Genomic DNA, 23,866 nt, shown 5'->3' on the forward strand with positions numbered 1-23,866 from the left:
TCGGAAATCTTCAGCTGTCACCTGGCCACCCAGAGGTTCTAAGGGAAGAGACCACAGATTAACAAGGAGGGGACGATGGTGGGAGGTGGGTCAGAGGTAGTGGGGGGGCCCAGGCCCTGCCCGGTGGGTCGGCCACCCGGGGCACGGGCTGCGGGATGACACGGGGGTGGCAGGAGGCTCAGCTGAGGCAGTGGAAGGACTCCAGAACTCAGCTCCAGAACTCAGGGCTGAGCCTGGCTGGAAGGAAGGTCCTTGGCCTCTCCTGGTCCACACGTTCTCCTGTTTCCCTCGGCGACTCGCTTACTTGTCTGCCCTTTTGGTACAGACTCAGTTTGGGACAAACGGAGACAAATGCCCGAGTGAGTTTTGCCTGTTCCAGTCCGAAACCAAAAACCTCCTGTTCAATGACAACACCGAGTGCCTGGCCAAACTCCAAGGCAAAACGACGTATGAAGAATATTTGGGATCGGCATATGTCACGGCCATTGGTAATCTGAGACAGTGCTCAACCTCCCGTAAGTAGGACGTCCCAGAGACACCACCGCGCGTGAAGGGCAAGGTTGGAGGGCCAAACAGCATTCCAGGAGGGAAGATGGGAATAAAAATGTGAAGGCAATGCGATATCCCCCGACCTCGGGAAGTTACAGCCTCACTGATTGGGTGGAAACACTCAGGAAAAGTAAAGCAGTAGATAATATGCTAAGTTTTTATAATCCTGATTGTAAGTGCCTGTCAGGGAGGTTTTAGACACTGAGAATTCATTGTATTCAGTAGAATGAAGCGTGTGTATATCTATATGTAAGTATACACACCTGCACACATATATATGTATGTGTATATGTGTATGTATTCAGAAAGGACAAACCCCGGTCTCTAGACAATTACCATAAATGCCAACTGTCGAGACTGCAAATTCTCAGAAAGTATCTTAGCCAGGAAAACATATTGACAAATAACTTGGCCCTCCAAAAACACTTCTAAGACATCGCGGAGCGTTGTAAGGCTCCAGGCGGTGATTCTAAAATTTCAACGGGCACTGCCTCCCCTGTGCTGGGGGAGGCCGGGCGGGGAATCACCCAAAGTCTTATTTCTGGCACCTCATCCAGACAGCTGGAGGCATCGGGTGGTGGTGGTCCGGGGTGGGGCGGGGCCAAGAATCTCTGTATCAGCTGTTCCCAACCAGGCACAGTTCCCCTCCCCCGCACCGAGGGGACATCTGGCAACGCTTGGAGGTGTTTTTGATTCTTACAACTTAGGGGGGTGCTGCTGGTGTCTGGGGGGCAGAAGCCAAGGATACTACCAAAGCACGGGACGGCCTTCTCGATGAAGAATTGCCCAGGCCCAAACGTCAATAGCGTCACTGTCCTTTACCACCCGGCGTCCCGGGATCGTGGTCGGGTGGTCCTAGCACTGACGACATTTTGAGAAAGAGGCTGTAGGGCTATTCTTGGGAGCAGCCAGCTCAGGATTGCACAGACTGCCTGCCCCTTGAGGACGGGGCCTGTGTGTCCCTGCCGAGCCCCCAGCACTTAGCACAGTGACTCACGCAAAGCAGGCCCCCGCGAGTATTTGTGAAGGGCTGGGCGAACACGAGTGGAGACAGATTTGCATAAAGACGAGGGCGTGGGTTGCCCACATTTCAGAAGTGAGAGGACCGTCGTGTCACATGAACTTGAGGGTGACAGTTGGTTCCGTTAGAGACAAATGGGGTGGGGGCGGCGTCCATTGGGCCAGGGCGGAACATACCCGGGTTAGCGAGGGCGGGCCCGAGTGGCTGGGCTGGCGTGAGGAGGAAGGCACAGGGAGACAAGTGAGCCGGCACCGCCGAAGGCAGGGGAGGGTCTGTTTCTTAGTGCCCTCCTTGATTGATCTATTGATTAAAAGAAATCAGTTACTGACTCTTCTGCTTTGGTGTGTCCCACAGCGCTTCTGGAAGCCTGCGCCTTCCTGAGGAGGTAAACCCACCCGCAGACTCTCTGGCCTCCCCTCCTGCGGCATCCCAGGCCTGCCCCGCTCTCAGCCCCGCCTGGGGCGCTGGGCTGTCCCCCTTCCCAGCCAGTCACCTGCTTTCGCGGCCCTCAGCGGTCATCCCAGCAATAAAGGAAATGAGAAAGGCTGTCGGTTTTCATTCCTTAGAAGGCGTCCTTTTATCTTCTCTAGAATTTTGTACTGAAATCCTGTGTCTGATCGAATATGAGCACAGCTGGGCCTGTCCTTGCATGTTTTCCAGGTTCAGCGCCTGGAGTTTTGGGTTCGGGGCCTGCTGGTCTGGAGCCAAAGGACAGGCCCGGCAGCTGGCTTTCTCAGGGGCATCTGGCTGGTCGTTCGCATGATCGGTGCCATGTGTGTGCGTGTGCTCGTGTATGCGTGTGTGCATGTGTGCATGTGTCTGTGTGTGCACTTGTACCTGTGTGTGGGTGTGCGTTTGCGTGTGCATGTGTTTCTAGGGCAGAGCGAGGGAATAGGGAGTAGGACTGGTGAGAAAAACTGGGTGTCACAAAGATTTTTGAGTACTTGGTATTTTAAATAAATTGCATCAGGTACAGTGAATGGACAACTACAAGGGTCATAGGGAAAGGTGAAAACCTTCAAGACATTTTAAAAAAATATTTATTTTTGAGAGAGGGAGAGCGCAAGCACAGGAGAGAGAGGGGGACAGAGGATCCAAAGCAGGCTGCAGGCTCTGAACTGACGGCAGTGAGCCCGATGCAGGGCTCGAACTCGCAAATCTCGAGATCGTGACCTGAGCCGAAAGCAAGAGTTGGGCACTCAACCAACTGAGCCACCCAGGTGCCCCTGTTTTGATTTTTAGATTCTACCCATGAGTGAGGTCCTATAACATTTGTCTTGAGTCTGACTTATTTCACTTAGCATAACACTTTCTAGGTCCTTCTCTATCTTTGACTTAACTTTGATAGCACATGGCAAGTATATAAAGTGTCTTGACGTTTCTTGTGATTCAAACATTAGTTGTCAAGTGACTTTACTACAGTGTATGTTTCATATGGAAGTGCTATTTTGCCTCGTGACGTCAGATTGCGTTTATTAAGAACCATAATGAATTCGGCAGAGAAATTTAGTTTTCAAAGCCATTCCGTGTTCTATAAAGTAGATACGGACCATCCTTCTTGTTCAGAAAAATTTCCGTCGTGGCCCTGAACGCAATCTGCCACTGCTAAGCCACAAAACTGCTGCGTGGTAGGGTGAGTCACGATACGAAATTTTTATTTCTGAAAAAAAAAAAAAAATCCACAGAATTAAGGCTAGGTAAGCCCATGGCAGCCAATGAACCTCACGGTTGAGACTGCTGGTTTAATTCACATCGTAAATTCCAATTATTTCCCACAAAGATCCGGTAGCGAATGACCATTGACTTTATTTACCATTTTTACAGATTTTGTAAATTTGGCCAACTGAGCCTTTTCCTGCTCAACACAGACTTGAACTCCCATCGCTTATAACACGTATTGGCAGATCGCACTTCAGATTGTACTGAATTAGTGTTCTCTCAACTTCCTTGAAAATATTCTTGCCTGTAGTTACTTTGTGCAGGCTATTCACGTAGCAAGAAAACCTAGTGAATTCCACAGATCAGGTCGCCTTTACCTCTTTACCCATAGTTCAGCTGGCCAGTTCTTTTAATTACCTGCAAGAAAATGTGCCTGAACAATTGCTTTTATATGAACAGGTTGCTTCTAATTTGGAATGTGGTCTGGTTTTAAGAGTACATATTTGGGGCGCCTGGGTGGCTCAGTTGGTTAAGCGTCCGACTTCAGCTCAGGTCACGATCTCGCGGTCCGCGAGTTCGAGCCCCGCGTCGGGCTCTGGGCTGATGGCCCAGAGCCTGGAGCCTGCTTCCGATTCTGTGTCTCCCTCTCTCTCTGCCCCTCCCCTGTTCATGCTCTGTCTCTCTCTGTCTCAAAAATAAATAAACGTTAAAAAAAAAAAAAGAGGGGCGCCTGGGTGGCGCAGTCGGTTAAGCGTCCGACTTCAACCAGGTCACGATCTCGCGGTCCGTGAGTTCGAGCCCTGCGTCAGGCTCTGGGCTGATGGCTCGGAGCCTGGAGCCTGTTTCCGATTCTGTGTCTCCCTCTCTCTCTCTGCCCCTCCCCCGTTCGTGCTCTGTCTCTCTCTGTCCCAAAAATAAATAAAAAACGTTGAAAAAAAAATTAAAAAAAAAAAAAAGAGTACATATTTATTTCATGTGTTTTCTTGCCTGGTGTTTGGAAGTTTGGGGTGCTGGACAAAGCATAGATTCTGCAATGAGTGGCAGTCATATTTGGGTCCCAGCCTTGCCACTTTCTAGCTGTGTGAGCCTAGACCAATTTCTGAGCCTTAGTTTCCTCCTTGGTGAAATGAGATAAATGCCGTCTACACCCACGGACAAGCACTGAGCCGCGGAGGAGCTCACGTTTGCCAAGGGCCTGCCTCGCATGACACCTAAGACAAATTCAGTGCTCCCCACTTGTCTTCTCATATCCTATTTTTAAAAATATTTTTAAGTTTATTTTTTATTTATTTTGAGAGAGAGCGAGAGAGAGCACACGGGAGGGGCAGAGAGAGAAGGAGAGAGAGAGGATCCCAGGCAGGTCTGGCACTGGCAGGGCAGAGCCCGATGAGGGGCTTGAACCCACGAACCATGAGCTCATGCCCTGAGCTCAAGAATCTGACGCTTAACCGACTGAGCCACCCAGGCGCCCCTCTTCTCGTATCCTATTTTGTACACAGATGTGTAAAAATAAATACACACACGATGCAGCAATACAAAACCCGATGTTTATTTATCCCGCCGTTGACGGAAGCCTGTTTACACTCTGGTGGAATCGTCATGTTCTTCCACTGACGCGTCTTGTGCGGAGCCCTCCGCGCCCCGAAGCAGACTGTCACCCCGCAGACGGCACAGGCGGCAGAGGTGTCTTCGGAACGTGGTGTCGAGGACCGCGTGGAGCACGGGGTTGACGCAGCAGTGGGTGGCGGCGACGATCCTCACGATCTGAACGCTTCTGTCCAGGTGGTAGTTGCTCTGACAGTCGTGCAGGGAGAAATGTTCTCTGAACGCGGACAGGAAAAGTGCGATATTGTAGGGGCCCCACATCAGAAGGAAAACAACCACTACGGCAAACACGAGCTTGTGAGGGTCATACCTCCTCCCCCTAAAGCTCAGCGTTTTTCCCAAACGCGTGTAACAAAACGTGAGAACGCACAGTGGGAAAAGAAGGCCCAGGATGTTCATCTTCAGGGTCAGAAAATGCTTCCAGAAAGTCTCATCAGCTGGCAGGAAGGGAGGGCTGCTAACAAAGCACTCGTATTTCTGGCTCTCCATCTGAGGTGTGTAAAACACGGATTCAGGCAAAATGACCAGCGTGGCCAGGCCCCATGCCAGAAGAGTCGAGGCGATGTTCCAGCGCATCGTCCTGGTCCGGGGAAACCTTCTCATGTTGCAAGACACCAGGTACCTTTGCACGGTCAGAAGGACATTGAAAAGAGCCTCACTGTACAGGCCTATAGAGGAAAATACGACGAGAGTTTTACACACGGGGCTGCCGAGAACCCCCCCATGGGAGGCGGTGTAGGCCCAGAGAGGCAAGGAGAGCGAGAAACATAAATTCGAAACTGCCAGGTTTAGGAAATAGACATTTTCCGTGCGCCTGAGTCCTTTGTGCTTCGCCAGGATGAGCACAGTCAAGATATTGCCCAGCAGTCCAGCCAGGAGCACAGGGATGAAGACCTTGGGGACCACCCCGCTCAAGAGAACCTTGGCGTCGTACGGGTGGCACGTTTCTATTTCGTCGTCATTCAGGTCCCCCTCTATGAGGACGTCATAGTTATCTTCCGGGGCCAACGTGTAATTAGCCATCATCAGCCTGCCCTGTGGAGAAGTGAAAGATTATCTTCCCTTCATACAGCTGGGTGGTCCTGCAGGGGGAAAAAAAAATTGGATTAGCATCCACACAGCCATACTTACCCTCTCCTGATGCTTCCTTGTACCCAGAGTAGGTCTGCATCTCAGGAGACTGAAACCAAACAGAGTGTGCTGACACCCCCGGGGGAATAAAAGGAAGCCTTCCACGTCTTGAGAGAACTTCAGCTCTCCTGGTGGAAACAAGACTTGCCTGTCCGAAGACACCATCTGAGAAAACAGAGCTCTAAAGAGAGCCGAGAACTGTGGTCTAGTTTCCTCGAAGTCGGTCCCGGTCCTAATTTCTATGTGTGCAAAAAGCCTGCTCACCCTGTGAAGGAGCTTCCTGTGACGGGCTGGCTGATGACTGAGTCCTTCTCTCCAAGGAGAGAAACAAAAGGTTTGCAAAAGTGAAACCGTCCCCAAGCACCAACAGGAACGTCACTGGATGACTTACCACTTGACCGAGTTCCAGGGGGGCAGGGCACAGCCTCTTGACCCACCATCCGAGCTGCTGTGGGAATGGCCTGGGGGCAGCTGGGAGACCGGCTTTCTTCTGAGCAGAAGGTCCTGACCTTGAGGGGCAAGAGAAGCCACTTTTAGCCCTTGGTAGGTCTGTGTCTACACCACAAGTGCCCGGTCTCAGGGAGTAACCCAAATAAAGCAGCTCGAAAGCTCCTCCAGACCCCTAGAGTGTTTCTCAAGCCTTTGAGCCAAACCAGGAAGTTGTTTTCTCCTCCCGGTTCCCCCCCGACCCCGCCTTTGATTTCCCTGTGGCCTTTAGACAGGCGTCCGGCTGGCTGCCCTAGATAAGGGAACTGAGTTGTCGCTGCTCCCCAGTGATACTAGGTGGGGTGGCAGGAGGGCTCTTCTGAGCAGGTAACAGCCAGCAGCGGAGGAGAAAGGGTCCTGTGGTAGCTCTATGTCCGGACCCCAGGGCCCGGCGCTCCCCTGCAGCGGCTCATCCACAGCAGCAGAAACCACTGGGCATCTAGAACGCTCGGGGAGAACCACAGTGAGTGGCATGTGCTTGGATTCTCCTTGTCATTGTTGAGAGACACTGAGCTGTGGCTGAAGGGGGGGGGGGGTCCTGAGGGAGAACTTGGGGGACAAAGGAAGCCACGGAGGGGTGTCACTTGGGACAGGGAAGGGCGTTTCTGCCGAGATGCTCAGTACCGGTGGGTGTGGGGCCGCTGTGGGGATTTGAGGAAAACTGACAGTGGGGAAAACCCGGAGTTAGGCAAGCCATGAGGTGTTGACCCTGCTCTGAGAAGATGCCAGGAAATTCCACAGAAGCAATGCCAAGTCTGGGCTACAGAGGCGGCGAGGGAACGTGCTACCCCCTGACTGAGGCAGGGGTGGGGTGAGAGGTCTGAGGCCAGAGAGGAAGGAGGCCGGGAAGATTCCAGATTTGGGAGAGTGGGAGGAATTAGCGGGCGGGGGGCTGCATGGGGGTGGCTTGGAAGAAAGGTGGATGGAGAGGAGGAACGTGAACCGGTTGGAAAGTCTGTATGAACTTCCTCTGGATCAAGTCCCTGTACCTGTGAGTGACCTAATTTGGGGACCAGACCTACACCGTGGTTTAGCATTCACAGAGTTGGTTAAATAACATCCCTGTCAACGAATGCCAGAAACATGTCCGAGGTGAGCATTCACTACAGAGCGTGGACCCGTGGAGATGGAAATAGAAATGAGCACACTATTAAAAGAAAAGGAAAACAAAGATAAAAGAGCTCAGACGAACATATGGTCGAGCATTAAATTTGCCTCGAAGATGATGTTCCTCTGTATGGAGGGGTTTGGTGTCACTGGGAACCCCTCTGTGAGCACTTCCCAAGCAAGGCTTGCCCCACTCACTCCCCCCCCCCATCCCCCAGGCTTCTGTGAGTGAGTGGGAGTTGCCCATCCCCGGAAGCCTTGCCCCCTGGGCACAGCTCTGGGACCAGCAGACATGCCTGGGCTATTTGGAGCCACACCAGCCCTACGACCCCAGGACCTTGGTGCCTTACTGTCTGATGCTCACTGATCCATCCGGGGTGAGGCAGCAAGTAGTCAAGTCAACTCTGAAACCTAAAAAAGCCCCGTGGATACACATACACACACACACACACACACACACACACACACACTACATGATTAATGATTATTTCCTCTATTTAAAGGAAAATAGCAGCCAGCAGGACCGCACATATGTCACAGAATTACTTGAAATTTGAATTTCCCCAGGAAAAACACTAGAAATTCAGGCTCACCCTAACTTCCTGATATTAGTACAGGCTTCGCTTTCAGTATTATTTTATTTTGGCTTGACTCCCAACATTCTGCTTATTCACACTCAGGCCAGGGAGCTCTTCCCTTTTTTTTTTTTTTTTTAAATTGAGATATAATCGACATATACCATTGTGTAAGTTGAGGGTGTACAGCGTATTGATTTGATATGTTTATATTGCAAAAGGATTGCCGTTGCAAGGTGAGCCAACACCTCTGTTCCCATCACGCGACCATCATTTCTTCTACTAGGAGTGGGAACAATTCAGATCTACTCTGCCAGCAAGTTTGAGGTTTATTATACAATTTTGTTGCCTCTAATCACTGTACTGTGTGTTAGATCTCCAAGGCCATGGGATTCCAGAAACTTCTAAATTGGTAGGAAGGAATGGTTTGGAGGTCTGAAGCGGAGGCAAGAGGAGAGTTTCGTTACCATTCCACTGGCTGGAACCATAATAGGGTCTCTTCGCTATTTGTGAAACCTCACCACATTCTGTGGCTTTGGCATGTGGCTCACAAACCTTACTTGAGTTCTTTATCGCTGTCATTTAACCCCGATTTCAGTCTAAGAGAGTAACAAACTAGAACTCTTGTTTTCCTATACACACAGATCACTCATCTATTCAATTAGTCTTTTCCGCAAATATGTATATGGAATGCCTGGCGTGTGCCCAGCGCCATCCTGGGTGAACAAGGTGAACATCAATGAACGAGGTAGGCAAACATCCTGAACTTCACGGAGCTTACGTGCTACAGACAAAAGCAGAATACGTAAGTAAATTGTAGGGTAGTGGCAGAGACGTGCTATAGGGAAAAAGCAGGAAAGAGGGTAGGAAGGGCCAGGGGGGTGCAAGAGTTCACATTTTACACAGGATGGTTCAGAGAAAGCTTGGCAACAGGTGTGCACAGGAGCGGCACATGATGGGGCCCGATAACTAATGCTCGCGATCTCATTTTTCCCTCGTTACTAAGGGACATTGGAAAGCACATGATTCAGTCGGTTGCAGTCATACCACCTCGAATCTAAGCTCTGAATCTCAGCCTTGGGAGGGAAGGCACCTTCCAAGGGTGTTCCTTCTGGGAACTAAACTGAACTAAAAAATGTAAGCAAGTGTCTTTACTACGGGACTTCTCAGAACTCTTAATACGCTAATAAGTATAGCGATCCTCCCTGAGGAAGAGAGGGTCTGCGGTGTTTCCCAAAGTGGTTTGATCGCGGAACCCCCTTTGATGTTCGCAAACAGGTCCTTATGGGCCAACGGTTCTGTAGAACACAATTTGAGAAGTGTTGCCTTTGACATACACACACTACTGTGTCGTGGGGCGGCCATGGGGACGGGCCTCCGCCACTCTGAAGGGAGTGTAACTGAGGGTCCCTGCTGCCTCACCCTGAAGCACATCCTCACGCGCCCTCCAAAGGCCATGCTTACCGGGGGCGGGCTGCTCCGGCCAGTGACCCTTTTAGGGACACCGGAGCAGGCCCAGTCCTGGGAGGTCGGCTCCTCTGACGGTGACTTTGGCTGGTGCTTCCCCTCACCCCCAAGCCTTGACCCTCCTTCTCTCCTTTACTTGGGGCTCAGATCCGCTTTGTGACCTGGGGCTTTCCCAGCTTCTTCCGGCTCCCTATGATCTCTCAGAGACATTTCCTCTAATGCATTTCTTCTATGCCACATCATCCCACCTCGAAGGAGCCAAGCTAACACAACCTCAGAAGAGCGGCATCCATCTCTAGGGGCTTGAGCCCTTGGCTTGCTGGAGAAGAATAATGCTTTGCAACACTTCTTCCCTCTCTGACCATCTTGCCCACCCCCATCTACCTGTGGCCTGCCAGGCTCGAGCTCTCTGGAACACATGAGATCAGGGATTGCCATCATGGCCCATCCTCCTCAACTCCTCAGGTCATGTGCCTTCTCTGGTTCTCATCACCATCTCCCTCGTGCCCTCTTTGCCTTCAGCTCCCTTCTCCGTGCTCCCTTTCCCCCCCCACGCTCTTCCTCTGTGCCCTCTGGAACCTGAATTCCGTGATAGACACTCCTGCTGACCTCCTTAACGTATCCCAGAATATTCCTAACGTTTCTCATCCCTTGGGGGTACCCCTTCCCTCTCACACCTATCTTGGGGGTCAGGAGGTGACATCCCTGGCCCCGGTGCAACTTGCCGACCCTTGTTCCCAGGTATGCTTCCGGTCCCCAGTCCTGTAACTGTATCACCCTCTGCTCCCTTGCATCCCTGCCACCGCCTGCCTGCCTGCTCCCTCCCCCCACCCCACTTTTTAAAAATTAAAGCCATGGATAATGAACTTTGGTCCATTCCAATTTCCTCCATGTCCCTGGTGACTTAACCACCTGTGTTGACCCTCGTCTTGTACCAGCTTGTAACTTCCATTAACTCACGAATTCGACTTCCCTCAGGTCCGTTGACGCTGATTCACCACCGAAGCCTTGTAGTACATTTGCTCACTTTTCTGATTACAGCTTCCACTGCTTTGACCCCCTCCCCCTGTTCACTTTCTGCTCCTGCCCGTGCTCCTTCCTCGAGCCCCCCAGCCTCTGCCCGCGAGCCCCTCGGGTGGTCACATCCCTCCTGTCTCGCTGGGATCCAAGTCTATCACTTAGCCACTCTCTCTGGTCAATACCTGGCCCTCCCTTGAAGCCCCGGCCTTAGATCGACCCTCCCCACCTGCTTCTCCTTTTCACTCCTTCTCTGAGTACGTGAGTCTGAGGATAGCTGGTTGAAACCATCTAAGCCACAAAGAGAAGACTTATCACTAATTTGTGGTCTCCCATCTCAGCTAGCTTCCAGAAACTTCTCTAGTCTCCCTAGTCACTCTTCTGAGTGTCCCAAATTGTCCCCTTCTCCTATTTTCCATCAGCTGTTCCAAGCACCCGAAACCTCTTCCTGTGCCTTCGAACGCCCACCGCCACTGCCCACACTTACGCTCAGGAGGCGACCCCATCTCTGTTTTTGTCCACCCCCTGGGCTCCGGCTTCAAATGCATGGTGGCATCTCCATTCTTCCCTCCTCCATAGAAAGAGTTGTTCCTCTGATAGTAAAGGTTAATTTCTCTTCCTGCACTCTGATCGCCAGCAGCCGGAATCTATTAGATTCTTCGCGATATTGAAATGCTCTGGTGTCTCCCTTAAAGGTTTTTGTTTTAATGTTTATTTATTTTTGAGACACAGAGAGAGACAGAGCGTGAGCGGGGGAGGGGCAGGGAGAGAGAGAAAGACACAGAATCCGAAGAGGCTCCGGGCTCTGAGCTGTCAGTACAAAGCCTGACGCGGGGCTCGAACTCACGGACCGTGAGCTCACGACCTGAGCCGAAGTCAGACACTTAACCGACTGAGCCACCCAGGAGCCCCTGGTGTCTCCCTTAAATAAAGACTGTAAACCCATCTTTCCCAATGTTTACAACAGCACTGTCAACAATAGCCAAATTATGGAAAGAGCCTAAATGTCCATCGGCTGATGAGTGGATAAAGAAGATGTGGTTTATATCTACAATGGAATACTACTTGGCAATGAGAAAGGTGGAAATCCTGCCGTTTGCAGCAATGTGGATGTTACTGGAGGGCATTATGCTGAGTGAACTAAGTCAGTCAGAGAAAGACAGGTGTTATGTTTTCACTCATATGTGGATCTTGAGAAACTTAGCAGAAGACCGTGGGGGGAGGGAAGGGAAAAAAATAGTTACAATCAGAGAAGGAGGGAGGCAAACCATAAGAGACTCTTGAATACAGAGAACAAACTGAGGGTTGACGGGGAGGGAGGGGTAACTGAGTGATGGGCATCGAGGCGGGCACCTGTTGGGATGAGCACTGGGTGTTGTATGGAAACGATGAATCATGGGAATCTACCTCCAAAACCAAGAGCACACTGTATATACTGTAGGTTAGCCAACTTGATAATAAATTATATTAAAAAACAAAAATTTAAAATAAAAAAAAACAGAAAAAAAATAAACCCATCCTTAACCCCACACCCCGCTCTAACGACATACCCTCCCTCTTCTTGGGGAGCCTTCATTCGTCGTCCAAACCCACTCTTCCTACATTATCATCGTTCACTCCCCACTCAGTCCCCTCCAGCCTGGCGTCTGTCTCCACCATTCCCCTGAGATCGGCCTCCCCAGGGTCACCAACAGCCTCCCGTGGAGAAATGTCATCCACTGCTCTGTGAAGCTGGGGCAGCTGACGCATCGCGTGCCGGTGAGTGGGAGGTGTCCACTCTCCCCCTACTCGCGATACGGTGGACAACACGTAGGCACCGTTACCTCCTGGGCTGCCCCAGCTGAAGCCACGCTTGGAGTTTCTGAAACCCTCACGCAATCTAAAAAGACATCCGCACAGGCCTTTCCAGTAAAGGTGGCAGAGGGAAGCAGGGTCACGGCCTCTCCCCCCATCGGTACCTTATAAAATGACCACACGACAGCTTCACCAGCAAAAATTCTCAAAATCAAAAAAAAAAAAAAAAAAAAAAAAACGTTGAAAAAAAAATTAAAAAAAAAAAAAACGTTGAAAAAAAAATTTTAAAGGGGCGCCTGGGTGGCGCAGTCGGTTAAGCGTCCAACTTCAGCCAGGTCACGATCTCACTGTCTGTGGGTTCGAGCCCCACGTCGGGCTCTGTGCTGACTGCTCAGAGCCTGGAGCCTGTTTCAGATTCTGTGTCTCCCTCTCTCTCTGCCCCTCCCCCGTTCATGCTCTGTCTCTCTCTGTCCCAAAAATTAAAAAAAAAAAAAAAAACAAAAAAAAAAACGTTGAAAAATTCTCAAAATCTGCCAGTAGCAACCGAACACGAAATAGGGTACAACCTTGTTTCAAAACTTTGAGCGGTGGGCATTACAGTTATGCCTAAACCTAATCCTAATACAGGCACCGCATTGAAGAAAGAGGGAAAATCAGTGAATCCTCTGAGTTATCCTAATCCTAACACTCTCCCGTTGGGAGACAAGTGGGTAGAAGGGGAATGTGTATCCCTAGGAAAAGACAGGAAAAACACCTACTGAGTAAAAGCCCTCCTGTTCCAGAAGGGTTTCTTGGGCTTCTCACATTCTGGGGCAGTGTGTTGAGCGAGGGCCAGAGGACACATTGCACAAGAGTCACATACACCCTTGTACACACTGAGTGGCTCCTGGTAATGATATTCCGGTTTGTTTTTGTTTTTAGGATCTGGATTCCTTATAAAAATGTTTTTTGGGGGGAGGCTCCTGGGAAGCTCGGTCGGTTGAGCGTTTGACTCTTGGTTTTGGCTCGGGTCACGATCTCATGGTTTCTGGGGTTTGAGCCCCACGTCGAGCTCTGCGTCGGCAGCGTGGAGCCTGCTTGGGATTCTCTCTCTCCCTCCATCTCGGCCCCCTCCCCGCTCACGCTGTCTCTGTCTCTCTCAAATAAATAAATACACTTAGGGGAAAGAAAGGTTTAAAAATACTTAAAAACATTTTTTAATGTTTATTTATTTTCGAGAGAGAGAGACAGAGCATGAGTAGGGGAGGGGCAGAAAGAGAGAGAGAGAGAGAGAGAGAGAGAGAGAGAGAGAGAGAGAAGGAGACACAGAATCTGAGGCAGGCTCCAGGCTCCAAGCTGTCAGCACAGAGCCTGACGCGGGGCTTGAACCCACGGACCGCGAGATCGTGACTTGAGCCGAAGTGGGACCCTTAACCGACTGAGCCACCCAGGCGCCCCTAAAAATACTTTTTTAAAGGTTTATTTATTTATTTATTTATTCATTTATAAGAGACAGAAAGCACAAGTAGGGGAGGGGGAGAGAGCGAGCGAGCGAGAGAGAATCCCAAGGCTCTGCACTGTCAGCTGGAAGCCCGATGTGGGGCTCGAACTCATGAACCGTGGGATCATGACCTGAGCCAAAGCTGGACGTTCAACCAACGGAGCCACCCAGGTGCCCCTATAAAAATACCTTTAATCTACGAGTGACTTATTGAAGACTTTCAGGGTTCTAATTCGAGGGGCCGTTAGGCCTGCCCACTCATGGTGACTCATCTTCTCGTGTGTTTTGTAGTGCCCGTGTGAGTTCCTATTTATTGGGGGTTTCCTGGCCCCGCAGCAACGGTCTATGGCCCTGCAGTGGGAACAGTCCCCTCTGGAGCACTGTTGCCTTTGTTTCTTCTGGGAGCACGAGAGGGCATCTGTGGCCTGAGCTGAATCTTAGTTTGGGGGTCTCCCATTTTGAGGGTATTATAAAATTGAACTTCATGTTTGCATGAGACACAGGTTTTGGGGTCTCAGAGATGGTCCCTCTACCATTTCGAGTCCAGGCAAAACCAGACGAGCCTCCTTATTGTCCCCGCCTGTGGGCGCATTTCCTCCAACCCCCTCCTCCCCGGCTGCTAGGTTTCTGTGGGGATCTCTCAGCACCGGGTCCCCGTTACTCATGGCCTGAGGCCTTGCTGTCTGCTCCCGTGTCAGAATGAACGCTCCGTGGCCTTTTTTCAATGCGTGTGCCTTTCGTTTACATCAGACAGTGATCAAAATACTAAATACCCATGGAGCGAAGGTGCAGTGAGTTATTTGTTGAGAGGTGTTACTTGTTCATTTCACAGACATTTCACGTCTGCTGTCTGGGAAATCGCTCCCCTTTGCCCTTCTGTATGGACTCTCCACCGCCTTCCAACCCGCTTCGGGTCCTGGAGGCTCATCTCCTTAACAGCAGGCTCCTCTGCCTTCTGAGTCCAAGGCGGGTTTGGCCAGTGGGGGCTTTGGAGGTGAGAGACTGAGGTCAAGGGGTTTAGTTCCCCGGCTCCTTCCCGGTGGGGCTGGTGTGTCCCTTGACCTTGACCTAATGCAGCTCTTGTTACAGAGAGCCCCTCCCCGATCCTTGACTCCTTAATCTTAACGGTGGGGATGGCGGCCTGTTCTCTCCCTCACCAGGGACTACGCTATGCACTATGCTTTCCCTGCACCGTGGGGAGGAGTCCTCTCACCGATCTTCCTCAGTGGCCTTACTTGAGTGTGCCGTCGGTTTCTTGCCAAGACTCTGCAGGACACATGTCCTGGGTTCCAGGAACTTTGCCAGGCCCCCGGAGAAGATGGTGAGCAAAGAGTCCCGTCCTCTGCCCTCCCAGCATCGACGTCCTAACGGGAGCCGGTCAGGTGCATAAGTGATTATAATCCGGGGAGTCTAGTGCTGTCCCGGGGGAAGCACACGGGAGCTGGGGAGCCGTCAGCAAGGGTGCCTGGCCCGGTCCAGAGGGACCGGGGAAGGTGCCTGGCTGGAGGGGCCATCTAAGCAGAAAGCCCGGGTGGGAGTTAGCCAGGTGGGGTGGCCATGGCCTCTCCTTGCCTCCCTTCTCCTCCTAACGTCTTCTTTAGTCCCAACCTCAGAGATGGGGCAAGGGGGACACATTTTCTTACTTATCGGTGTCTGGGGCTGAGCTTCTGTGGAAGAGGAAGTTGAAACCAGGAACCAGACCATTTTAGATGCATTTTTTAAGAAGTTTATTTATTTATTTTGAGAGAGAGTGAGCGAGAGCGAGTGAGCACACAGGTAGGGGAGGAACAGAGAGAGAGGGAAAGAGAGAATCCCAGGCAGGCTCTCCACTGTCAGCACAGAGCCCCGATGTGGGGCTCGAACTCACGAACCGTGAGATCATGACCTGAGCTGAAATCGAGAGTCAGGCTCTTCATTGACTGAGCCACCCAGACGCCACCTCCCTTTTTAAAAAAATGCATTAAAAAAATTTTGCTTATTTATTTTGAGAGAGAGAGACAGAGAGTGCAAGTGGGGGAGGAACGGAGACAGACTATTTTAGATCTAATTCCCGGGAGTCAACAGCTCAGCGGGACAGCTGCAGGGAGAGAGGCCTTGTTGGGGAGGGCTTCCAGGAGGCATCCCTGTCAGGGAGTAGGCGAGGCAGGACCGGACACAGGGTGAAGCGGACCCCGAAGCCCCAGCTGACCCTGCGAGGGGCTCTGGGCCTGGGATGTCTCTGCAGTGCTGTCCCACGAGGAAGAAAGGAGGCCGGGCCTTCCCAATCACACACCAGACAGCTGCTGGCCTCAGTTGTCTCCGGGAGGGGAAGGTCCCAGTGGCTGAAGGTGGTCCCCGTCCCCAGCAGCCGGGAGGGTGAGCGCACTGACCCTGAAAGGGACATCCAGGCAGAGCCCCACGGCACCCACTGCAGGGGCGGGGTGGGCAGGCCCTGGGTTTCCCACAGATTTCATTTACCCTGCATAACAAGAACCAGAAACTAAGATTTCCGAAACCTCCGTGTCATAAGACCACAAGCCCCCTGTGTGCGCAGGAGGGGGAGTCACGTGTCCCGCGAGGGCACAGGGCCCACTCACTCTGCGTGACCATCCTGGTGTAACTCACCCGTTGTTGTCTGAGAGTGAAGAGTGGAAGAGGAACTTGACCTTGCCATCCCCTACCCCTGGCCCCATCCTCCACCTTTTTCTTTCCTCTTTCTTCTTCCCCACCTACGTGGCCACACTCCTGTTTCCATAGGGTCAGGCAGGTTGGACAGTCACTCGTCTGAGAGCAGACATATTTAAAATAGATTTTTAAAAATCTCTTTTTGTGAATAGAAGCAAAAGGTAATAAACCAAGGGGCATTCTCCTTTTATTTTATTTTTTAATATTTTATTTATTTTTGGGAGGGAGTGCAAGTGAGGGAAGGGCAGAGAGAGAGAGAGAGAGAGGGAGACAGAGGATCTGAAGCAGGCTCCACGCTGATGGCAGAGACCCTGATGCGGGGCTCGAACTCAAGAACCGTGAGATCATGACCTGAGCTGAAGCTGGATGCTTAACCGACTGAGCCCCCCAGCGCCCCCCCTTTTAACAAAATTAAATCATGACAGATTTTATGTGCATAAGACAGTGTTTTCCCTGGTGGTTGTCGGGGGACCCTTGTAGGGCCTAGGCCCCTGTGAGCCCCTGTGGTTGGACTGAAGGTCTGCCGCCTCCCAGCCCAGTGCTCCCCCAGGGACGGGATGGCCCCTGGGGCTCCTATCTCCGCACCAGAGTTCAGAGCCCCCATCACCTTCCTGTCCCAAAGGATTCAGCCACACCCTCTGGAGAAGGTGGTTGAAAGGGACCCCTAACCAGCTGACTGGGACCTTCAAACCACATAGGCTGGTGCTATCCCTTCTGGAGGGTCTAGAACTTGGGCACAAAGTGTGCGATTTTCCACGGGGAGCGAGGAAATACGATTTGGCGTCATTGGCCGTGAGTCGGCGCAGGAAGAGACGAGGCAGGGGCCATCAAGTGATTCTGCCTTTCTGATTGCATCACGGAGTCAGTGGATGTTTTTTCCGCCCTCACCTTGCTTCATATCTCTGCAGCCCTTGCCGCTGCGGACACTTCCTGTCCCTCCCAAGGTGGCCTCCTCTCTGCACGGCCCTGCCTTTCCTGGCATCCCTTCTCCTCTTTGCTGCCCTTCCTCCTCTGGGTTCTGTCTGGAGCCATTTGTCCTCCCCCATGTCCGCTGCCTGTGACTGTGGGTCTCCTCCACACATGTGCTCTGCTGGGCCCAAGCCAGCTTCTCCTGACACTGCCCCTGGGTGTCCCCTGGGATTTCTACCTCAACCTGCCCTGAAAATTGCACCTGAAGCCGGTACTTCCCATCTGCCTGGGCTGCAGCCCAGGCCCTGGCCTCCCCCCTCCCTTCCACCCTCAATCCAAGTCCTGATGAGTCCTTGTCCCTGGGAGCTTTTGGATCCATTCGCTTGTCTACACCTAGAGCTTTGTACCTTGGCGGGGGCCTCTGCTGTGTCCCAGAAGGAGCACAGCCAAACCTCTGCCTGGGGTCTCTGACTCCATCCCTGCCTTCCTCTAGTACATTCTCTGCAAGGTGAGGCCAATCAGATGTCTTGAGTACCCTGGCTTCAAACCGCTCCTCCCACCCCCCACCCGGCCATGAGCCGCACTCCTCGGCACCCTGTGTGAGCCTCGGCCTCATTTGCCCTCTGCAGTCCTGTCTCTTCCCGCTTTCTTCTCTCCTTCTGCTCTCACAAAACCATTGACGGTTCCCTGCATTTCCTCTGTGTTTCTCATACACTGTTTCCACTGAAATTCCTCCCACATATACACACTTGTCCTTGTACTTCCTCCTTGTATGACCACCCCCCACCCACACACACAAGCTGGGTCACTGAGAAAAATGCCTGCCATGGCTATGTTCCAAGGGCACCTTGCCGGGGAGACAGGGGACACACTCTCACATATGTGGGGTCAGAGGGCATTGTATGCTGCCCCCAGTGGGACTCAATGTGGGTGTGTGGGCTCAGAACAAGGAAAAGTTCGCGGGCGCCTGGGGGGCTCAGTTGGTTAAAGCACCTGACTTTGGCTCAGGTCATGGTCTCGTGGTTCGTGGGTTGGAGCCATACATTGGGCTCTGGGCTGACGGCCTGGAGCCTGGACCCTGCTTCGGATTCTGTGTCTCCCTCTCTCTCTCTGCCCCTCCCCTGCTCACATGCGTGCTCTTTCTCTCTCTCAAATATAAATAAACATTAAAAAAAAAATTAAAAAAAAAAAAGAACAAGGGAAAGTCGGTTGGGCTCTAGACTGTTTCGTTCTAGTTTCGTTTGTGCCTCTGTGTATGGGCCTGATGTAAATAACCCTGAGACATTGGGTGGCTCCTTCTTGTTCACAGGCTGCAGCCAGGAAGCCAGTTCTGATAGGGCAGCACTGGGCGGGGTGTGTGTGGGGGGAGGGGTAGAATGATGGGGGGGTGGAGGCAGGGTCAGGACAAAGACACCTCCTCGGCGGGGTGGGGGGGTTGCGGAGGGCGCCCCTCCCCTCCCTCCTTCCCTCACTCTCCCTGGGACTGTCCGGTTGGCTCGCAGGCTCCTGGCTCCAGATTCCCTCATTCCTTGATCACAGGACTCAGCCCACGTTGTGCCCTAGCAGCATGGGCAGCTTCTCACTAAACATTAGGTAAATAACTGAATGATTTAAAATGCAAGTCCCGAATTCGTGACCCTTTCCACTGTCATCTGTGAGTTAACTCTGTGCCGGGTGAAGGGGGGAGAGGAGCAAAGACGAGGGGTACCGTGGGGGGTGGGGGCAGTACTTTGAGAGGGGTGAAAGGGCTCGTCTTCCAAAAGCCATAGTCTAGTGTAGTTAACATAAGGTCCCCTAAGAAAGTGATTTCCTAAAGGACGCACACCTCGTAGAAGAGAGGGCTGGTGTCGCAGCTCCGGCTCCCACAGACCAGGGGGTCTGAAAGAACAGAAGCGCTCCTCACGCTCCTGGAAGCTGGAAGTCCAAGATCAAGTTGCCAGGCCATGCGGTGTCCGGTGGGAGCCCACTTCCTGGTTTGCAGATGGCCGTGTTCTCACTTTATCCTCACAGGGGAAGGGCAGAGAGAGGGGCAGGCTCTCGCATCCCTTCGTACAAGGGCACCGATCCCGTTTGTGAGGTTCTACCCTCACGATCGAATCGCCTCCCAAAGCTCCCCCGCAGCACCGTCACATCGGGGGGCGGGATTTCCACATAGGAATTTTGGGGTGTCGCAAACACTCAGTCTACGACAGCTGGCAAACAATCTGTGCATGAAAACCCATCAAGTCGTCTGGAAAAAGAAAAGGGCAGCTAAAAAATATGGAGTGGAAAACCTTGTTGAGTGTGGGAGAAGTGGGGACTTTATGCCTGCACTAGGGAGGGCTCAGGCTCCCCTAGCAGTGATGGGGACAGCCGGGACACCCCCGGGGTTGATCACAGGAGAGAAGGAATTGCGAGGTGTCTTCTCTTGGGAAAGACGGGGCCCCAGGTGATGGGGTTTCGGGGTGATGGTGGGGTTCGGAGCCGAAGGCCAACAAGGAATTCTTGAAGACATCTTTGGTGCACGTACATGATTTTCTTAAAACACGGGGACAGGACCGTGGGCAGAAAGAGCTGCACTGGGGTTGTGACAGGTAACTGATTACATACCTTCAGGCTGGGAGGGGGTTAGAGACAGCCTAAGGGTCTAAGGAATTTTCCAAGCGGGGTTTCCAGGACCCTGAGGGCCTCAGTGTTGTTAGGAAAACGTCATTTATTACGGTTCAGTAAAACCTCAGTCATGAGACCATTCAGATGTATATCAGGGGCCATATGCTTGGAGTATGATTGCCAGCATATATCTTGGGGGAGTTGAGATAAAGGAAGTTTCCAAAGGACTTTTTATATGTTAAAGTAGACTTATAGGATGGGGGGGGGGTCAGGATAATGTGAAGCCAAGATTCCTTTTTGCCCCCAGCAAAGTGTCATCACTGAGGCAGCTGAGCTCCTGGAGGGAGGTCACGCTGCCTGTTTCAAGGACTCGCCAACGGGCTGCAGGCAGTAAGGGAATTTCATTTTTCATTTGCCTTAGTTTCCCACATCACCATGGCAAGCACTGAAACCCCTTTCCTTGGCTCTTGGGTAGCCGGGAGTGTCCGAGGAAAATCACACAGATTCCCCTCCCCACTGGGGGCGGGGGCTGTGCTGTTAGCCCGGACTTTGCCTGCAGCTTACCCCAAGGTCCCTCATCACCAGGAAGCTCTGCATTGGGGCATCTCCCCTGGCGGTCTCCAGTCCCCCCTCCGGGGCACTGCCGGCCACTCTGGGATGCATTCGTGGTCATCGCTTTTAGGAGCAAGAATGTGATTGGCTCGCCTCGGGCAGCACACGGCACACACCTGGACTTTGTGGGACCAGGCATCCGCTCTAATTTGTGACCACTGCAATGACAAGATCACCAGTCCGGGGTGGGGGGGACTCTGACTCCCTGGCTCCACTGGTCAATGTTCACATCACGGAAACAGTGGCCGTGTGCCCTGTATGGGGCACCAGAAGGACTCGCCCCACGCATTGAGGGGCCTCCCCGAGGAGCAAAGCACCTGAAATGATGCTTGGGCACGTAGTCATTTAACTGGAAATACAGAAATAGGGCCAACCCTGGGGGCAGGAGAGAAAATATTATAAAAACGGCATTTAGGGGGCGCCTGGTGGCTCAGTTGGTTAAGCATCTGACTGCGGATCAGGTCATGATCCCACAGTTGGTGGGTTCGAGCCCCGCATCGGGCTCTGTGCTGACAGCTCGGAGCCTGGAGCCTGCTTCGGATTCTGTGTCTCCCTCTCTCTCTCTGCCCCTCTCCCCACTCTCTCTCAAAAATAAGTAAATAAAATGTAGCTTAGAGAAGACATATGAGTCTCAGAACGGGAAACGGGGAAAGCATCATTTCCACTCTAAAAAAAAATGGCATTTTAAGTTAGTAGGAAAATAATTTAATAAACCATCTTGGAGGATGGGGTGCCATCCGGGGCAAAAACCTTGGATCCCCACTTTACTCCGCGCTGCAAGATGAATTCCAGAATACAAATTGTAAAAGATGAAGCCATAACAGCTTTAGAAATAAAAACGGGAGAGTTTTGCAATCTCAGCATGGGGAAGGCTTTCCTAACCATGTCATAAAACCCAGAAATCAAAGAAAAAGTTGATAAGTTCCTTTGTGGGGTGCCTCGGTGCCTCCGTGGGGTAAGGTCCGACTCTTGATTTCGGATCAGGTCGTGATCGCACGGTTCGTGGGTTCCAGCCCAACATTGGGCTGTGGTGACGGTGCAGAGCCCGCCTGGGGTTCTCCCTCCCCCTCTCTCTACTCCTCTCCGCTTGCGTGTGTGGGCACGCATGCTCCCTTGCGCGCAAAATAAATAAATAGACATTACGAAAAATAAGTTCACTTGCATGAAAATAAAATCTGCCTGGCAAACCATAAGAAATACTAATAGCCAAAATTCACTGGGTGGTTGTCATGTGCCAATTAGCCTATTAACTCGTCTCCTCCTTGGAACAATCAGTGAGGTTGGTATCATTATCCCCATTCCACAGACGGGCAAAATGAGGCACGGAGCGCTTAAGAAGTCTGCCCAAGATCGTAAAGTGGAAAAAACCAAGGTGCGGTAAAGAATACTACGAGCATTGGTGGTTTGTGGAAACACAGGAGATAAGGGGATAGATGTGATTTTGGTTAGATGTGCAGGAAGTACCTCCCAAAAGATAAGAGACTGGTAATTATTGCCTCCAGGGCAGACAACCTAGTAGGCAGAAGCAGGGGTGGGAAGGAGACGTTCCACTTATTTCCTGTGGTACAAACAAACTGAAAGCAAACGCGGAGACAGGGAAACTATAAAACCAGCCCCAGGGACCCAAGGAGGCTGGTGTCTCGGTGTGTAGACAGGTCCTCTCCCCACCCCTCGATGACCCCCCCCCCCCCAAAGGGCAGCGGGTGCTGGGACAATCAGAGACAAGAACATTCTGTTCAGCGTAAGCTATTTAAGGAGGCACGGAACCGAGAGACAATTGTAGCCAGGCTTTCTTTACGGAATGGTCAGAGGATGCGCTGACTGTCCGTCTGTCTGTCTCACTCACAAGGCTGTGCCGTTTTAGGCACCTGGATGGTGCCTTGCCCCGTTTTGCCTCTTTTCGCTGGCATGGTTGTGCCTTCTCGTAGCCTCTACCTACGGTGCTTCTATGCAGCTCTCACTCAACCACACAGTGCCTCCACTTACCCCATGGGCAAGCTCCCTTACCCCATGCCCCGTGTCTTGCACAGGCCCTCCACGAATGTTCACTGAATGAATGAATGAGTGAATGGGCTGCCCACAGTCAATGCACATGAGAACTGTGTTCCCACCTTGCTGCTTCTGTCGGAATCCCAGAGGGAGGGGGTGGGGAGTTGGCCTGCCTCCCTCATTTCCCAGTTTGCTTAGAGCTGCAGGGCCGACATCTGGCCAGAATTACGTTCTCAGGTTAATCCCCCCCACCCCCCACCCCCACCCAAAGCCTTTCCAAACGCACTACACAAGTTCGGACGTATTGAACACGACGCCACCAAGTTGGGAGACCCTTTCCATCCATTGCTGTAAATCCACGGTATTTGAGTTCATGCCCGAGAGCCCCCTCCAGTCCGCGGGGGGTTCCATTCCACTGCAGAAAGTGAGCTGGGTTGCCCACCACGCTGAGGAGCCTTCTTTAGGGGAGTGCAATTCCAATTTGAAGAAGAAATAGCCATTATTAGGAAAGTAGCTAACGGTTCCAAGAACTTCCGCGTGCCAGGAACTGCCTTAAACCAATGTGCGATTTCTCATTAAATCCTCCGTACTAACGTATGAGGTAGTAGGTATTGTTATCGGCCCCATATCACAGATGAGGAAACAGAGGCTAGAAGCATTACAACTTGCCTAGGAATCCCTGATCCCAGAGTCCAAGATGCTTCTTGGATACTTACTGTATGCCAGACTTAGCCTTGTCCGTTCATAGATGCATTGAATGTTTTAAAATGAAATGAAATGAAAAATCCAGTCCCGTAGTCACATTAGGCACGATTTGCACCAGTCTGGAGTCATCTCCGTCGTTACAGAGCGTCCTTCTGGTCAGGGCTGGTCTAGATACTATATACCGACATAACTTTCAGATGTTAATAGACGTGAATAGTATCCAGAATGACAGGAAAGGACCCTGAGGTCCACAGAGGGACTCTGAGTCACCTCCCCAAGCTCCTACAGCCTCAAGGCTGGACCTCAAATCAGTCTGACTTTGAACTCCCCACTCTTTTGTCCACCAGGCTCCACTTTCCACCCTTTGGAAGGAGTGAGATAATCAATCAACAGAGAGTCCCGATTTGATGATCTGTTGGAAAAAAAATCATAATTGTCTGGGGCAGCTGGGTGGCTCAGTCGGTTGAGTGTCTGAGTTTGGCTCAAGTCATGATCTTGTGGTGTGTG

The 23,866-nt window shown here is 51.9% G+C and overlaps 2 protein-coding genes across 5 annotated transcripts in view; one reads left to right on the plus strand and one right to left on the minus strand.

The window, feature by feature from the left end:
* Window positions 1-2,116, plus strand: part of LTF (lactotransferrin) — a 30,793-nt gene extending 28,677 nt beyond the window's left edge. Inside the window, exons 16-17 of the mRNA XM_058727204.1 lie at window positions 326-515; window positions 1,925-2,116. Of these exons, the coding sequence (XP_058583187.1) occupies window positions 326-515; window positions 1,925-1,959 (225 nt within the window). The 3' untranslated portion in view covers window positions 1,960-2,116. The remainder of the gene's footprint in view (window positions 1-325; window positions 516-1,924) is intronic.
* A 2,645-nt stretch (window positions 2,117-4,761) lies between these two features.
* Window positions 4,762-6,607, minus strand: CCRL2 (C-C motif chemokine receptor like 2). Of its 4 annotated transcripts, XM_058727208.1 has the most exons (3): window positions 6,357-6,607; window positions 5,145-5,916; window positions 4,762-5,051 (listed from the first exon to the last, which is right to left on the minus strand). In XM_058727208.1, the coding sequence occupies exons 2-3, from the start codon at window positions 5,858-5,860 to the stop codon at window positions 4,808-4,810; spliced, it is 960 nt and encodes a 319-aa protein (XP_058583191.1). In that variant the 5' UTR covers window positions 5,861-5,916; window positions 6,357-6,607; the 3' UTR covers window positions 4,762-4,807. The 4 variants fall into 4 exon arrangements, with proteins under 4 accessions (XP_058583191.1, XP_058583188.1, XP_058583189.1 ...); XM_058727205.1 differs by having other exon boundaries at window positions 4,762-5,916; window positions 6,357-6,603; XM_058727206.1 differs by lacking the exon at window positions 6,357-6,607 and adding an exon at window positions 6,230-6,337 and having other exon boundaries at window positions 4,762-5,916.
* Between the last annotated feature and the right edge of the window lie 17,259 nt (window positions 6,608-23,866).

This window comes from Neofelis nebulosa, chromosome 4 (assembly GCF_028018385.1).
Source record: "Neofelis nebulosa isolate mNeoNeb1 chromosome 4, mNeoNeb1.pri, whole genome shotgun sequence".
Taxonomy (NCBI): Eukaryota; Metazoa; Chordata; class Mammalia; order Carnivora; family Felidae; genus Neofelis; species Neofelis nebulosa.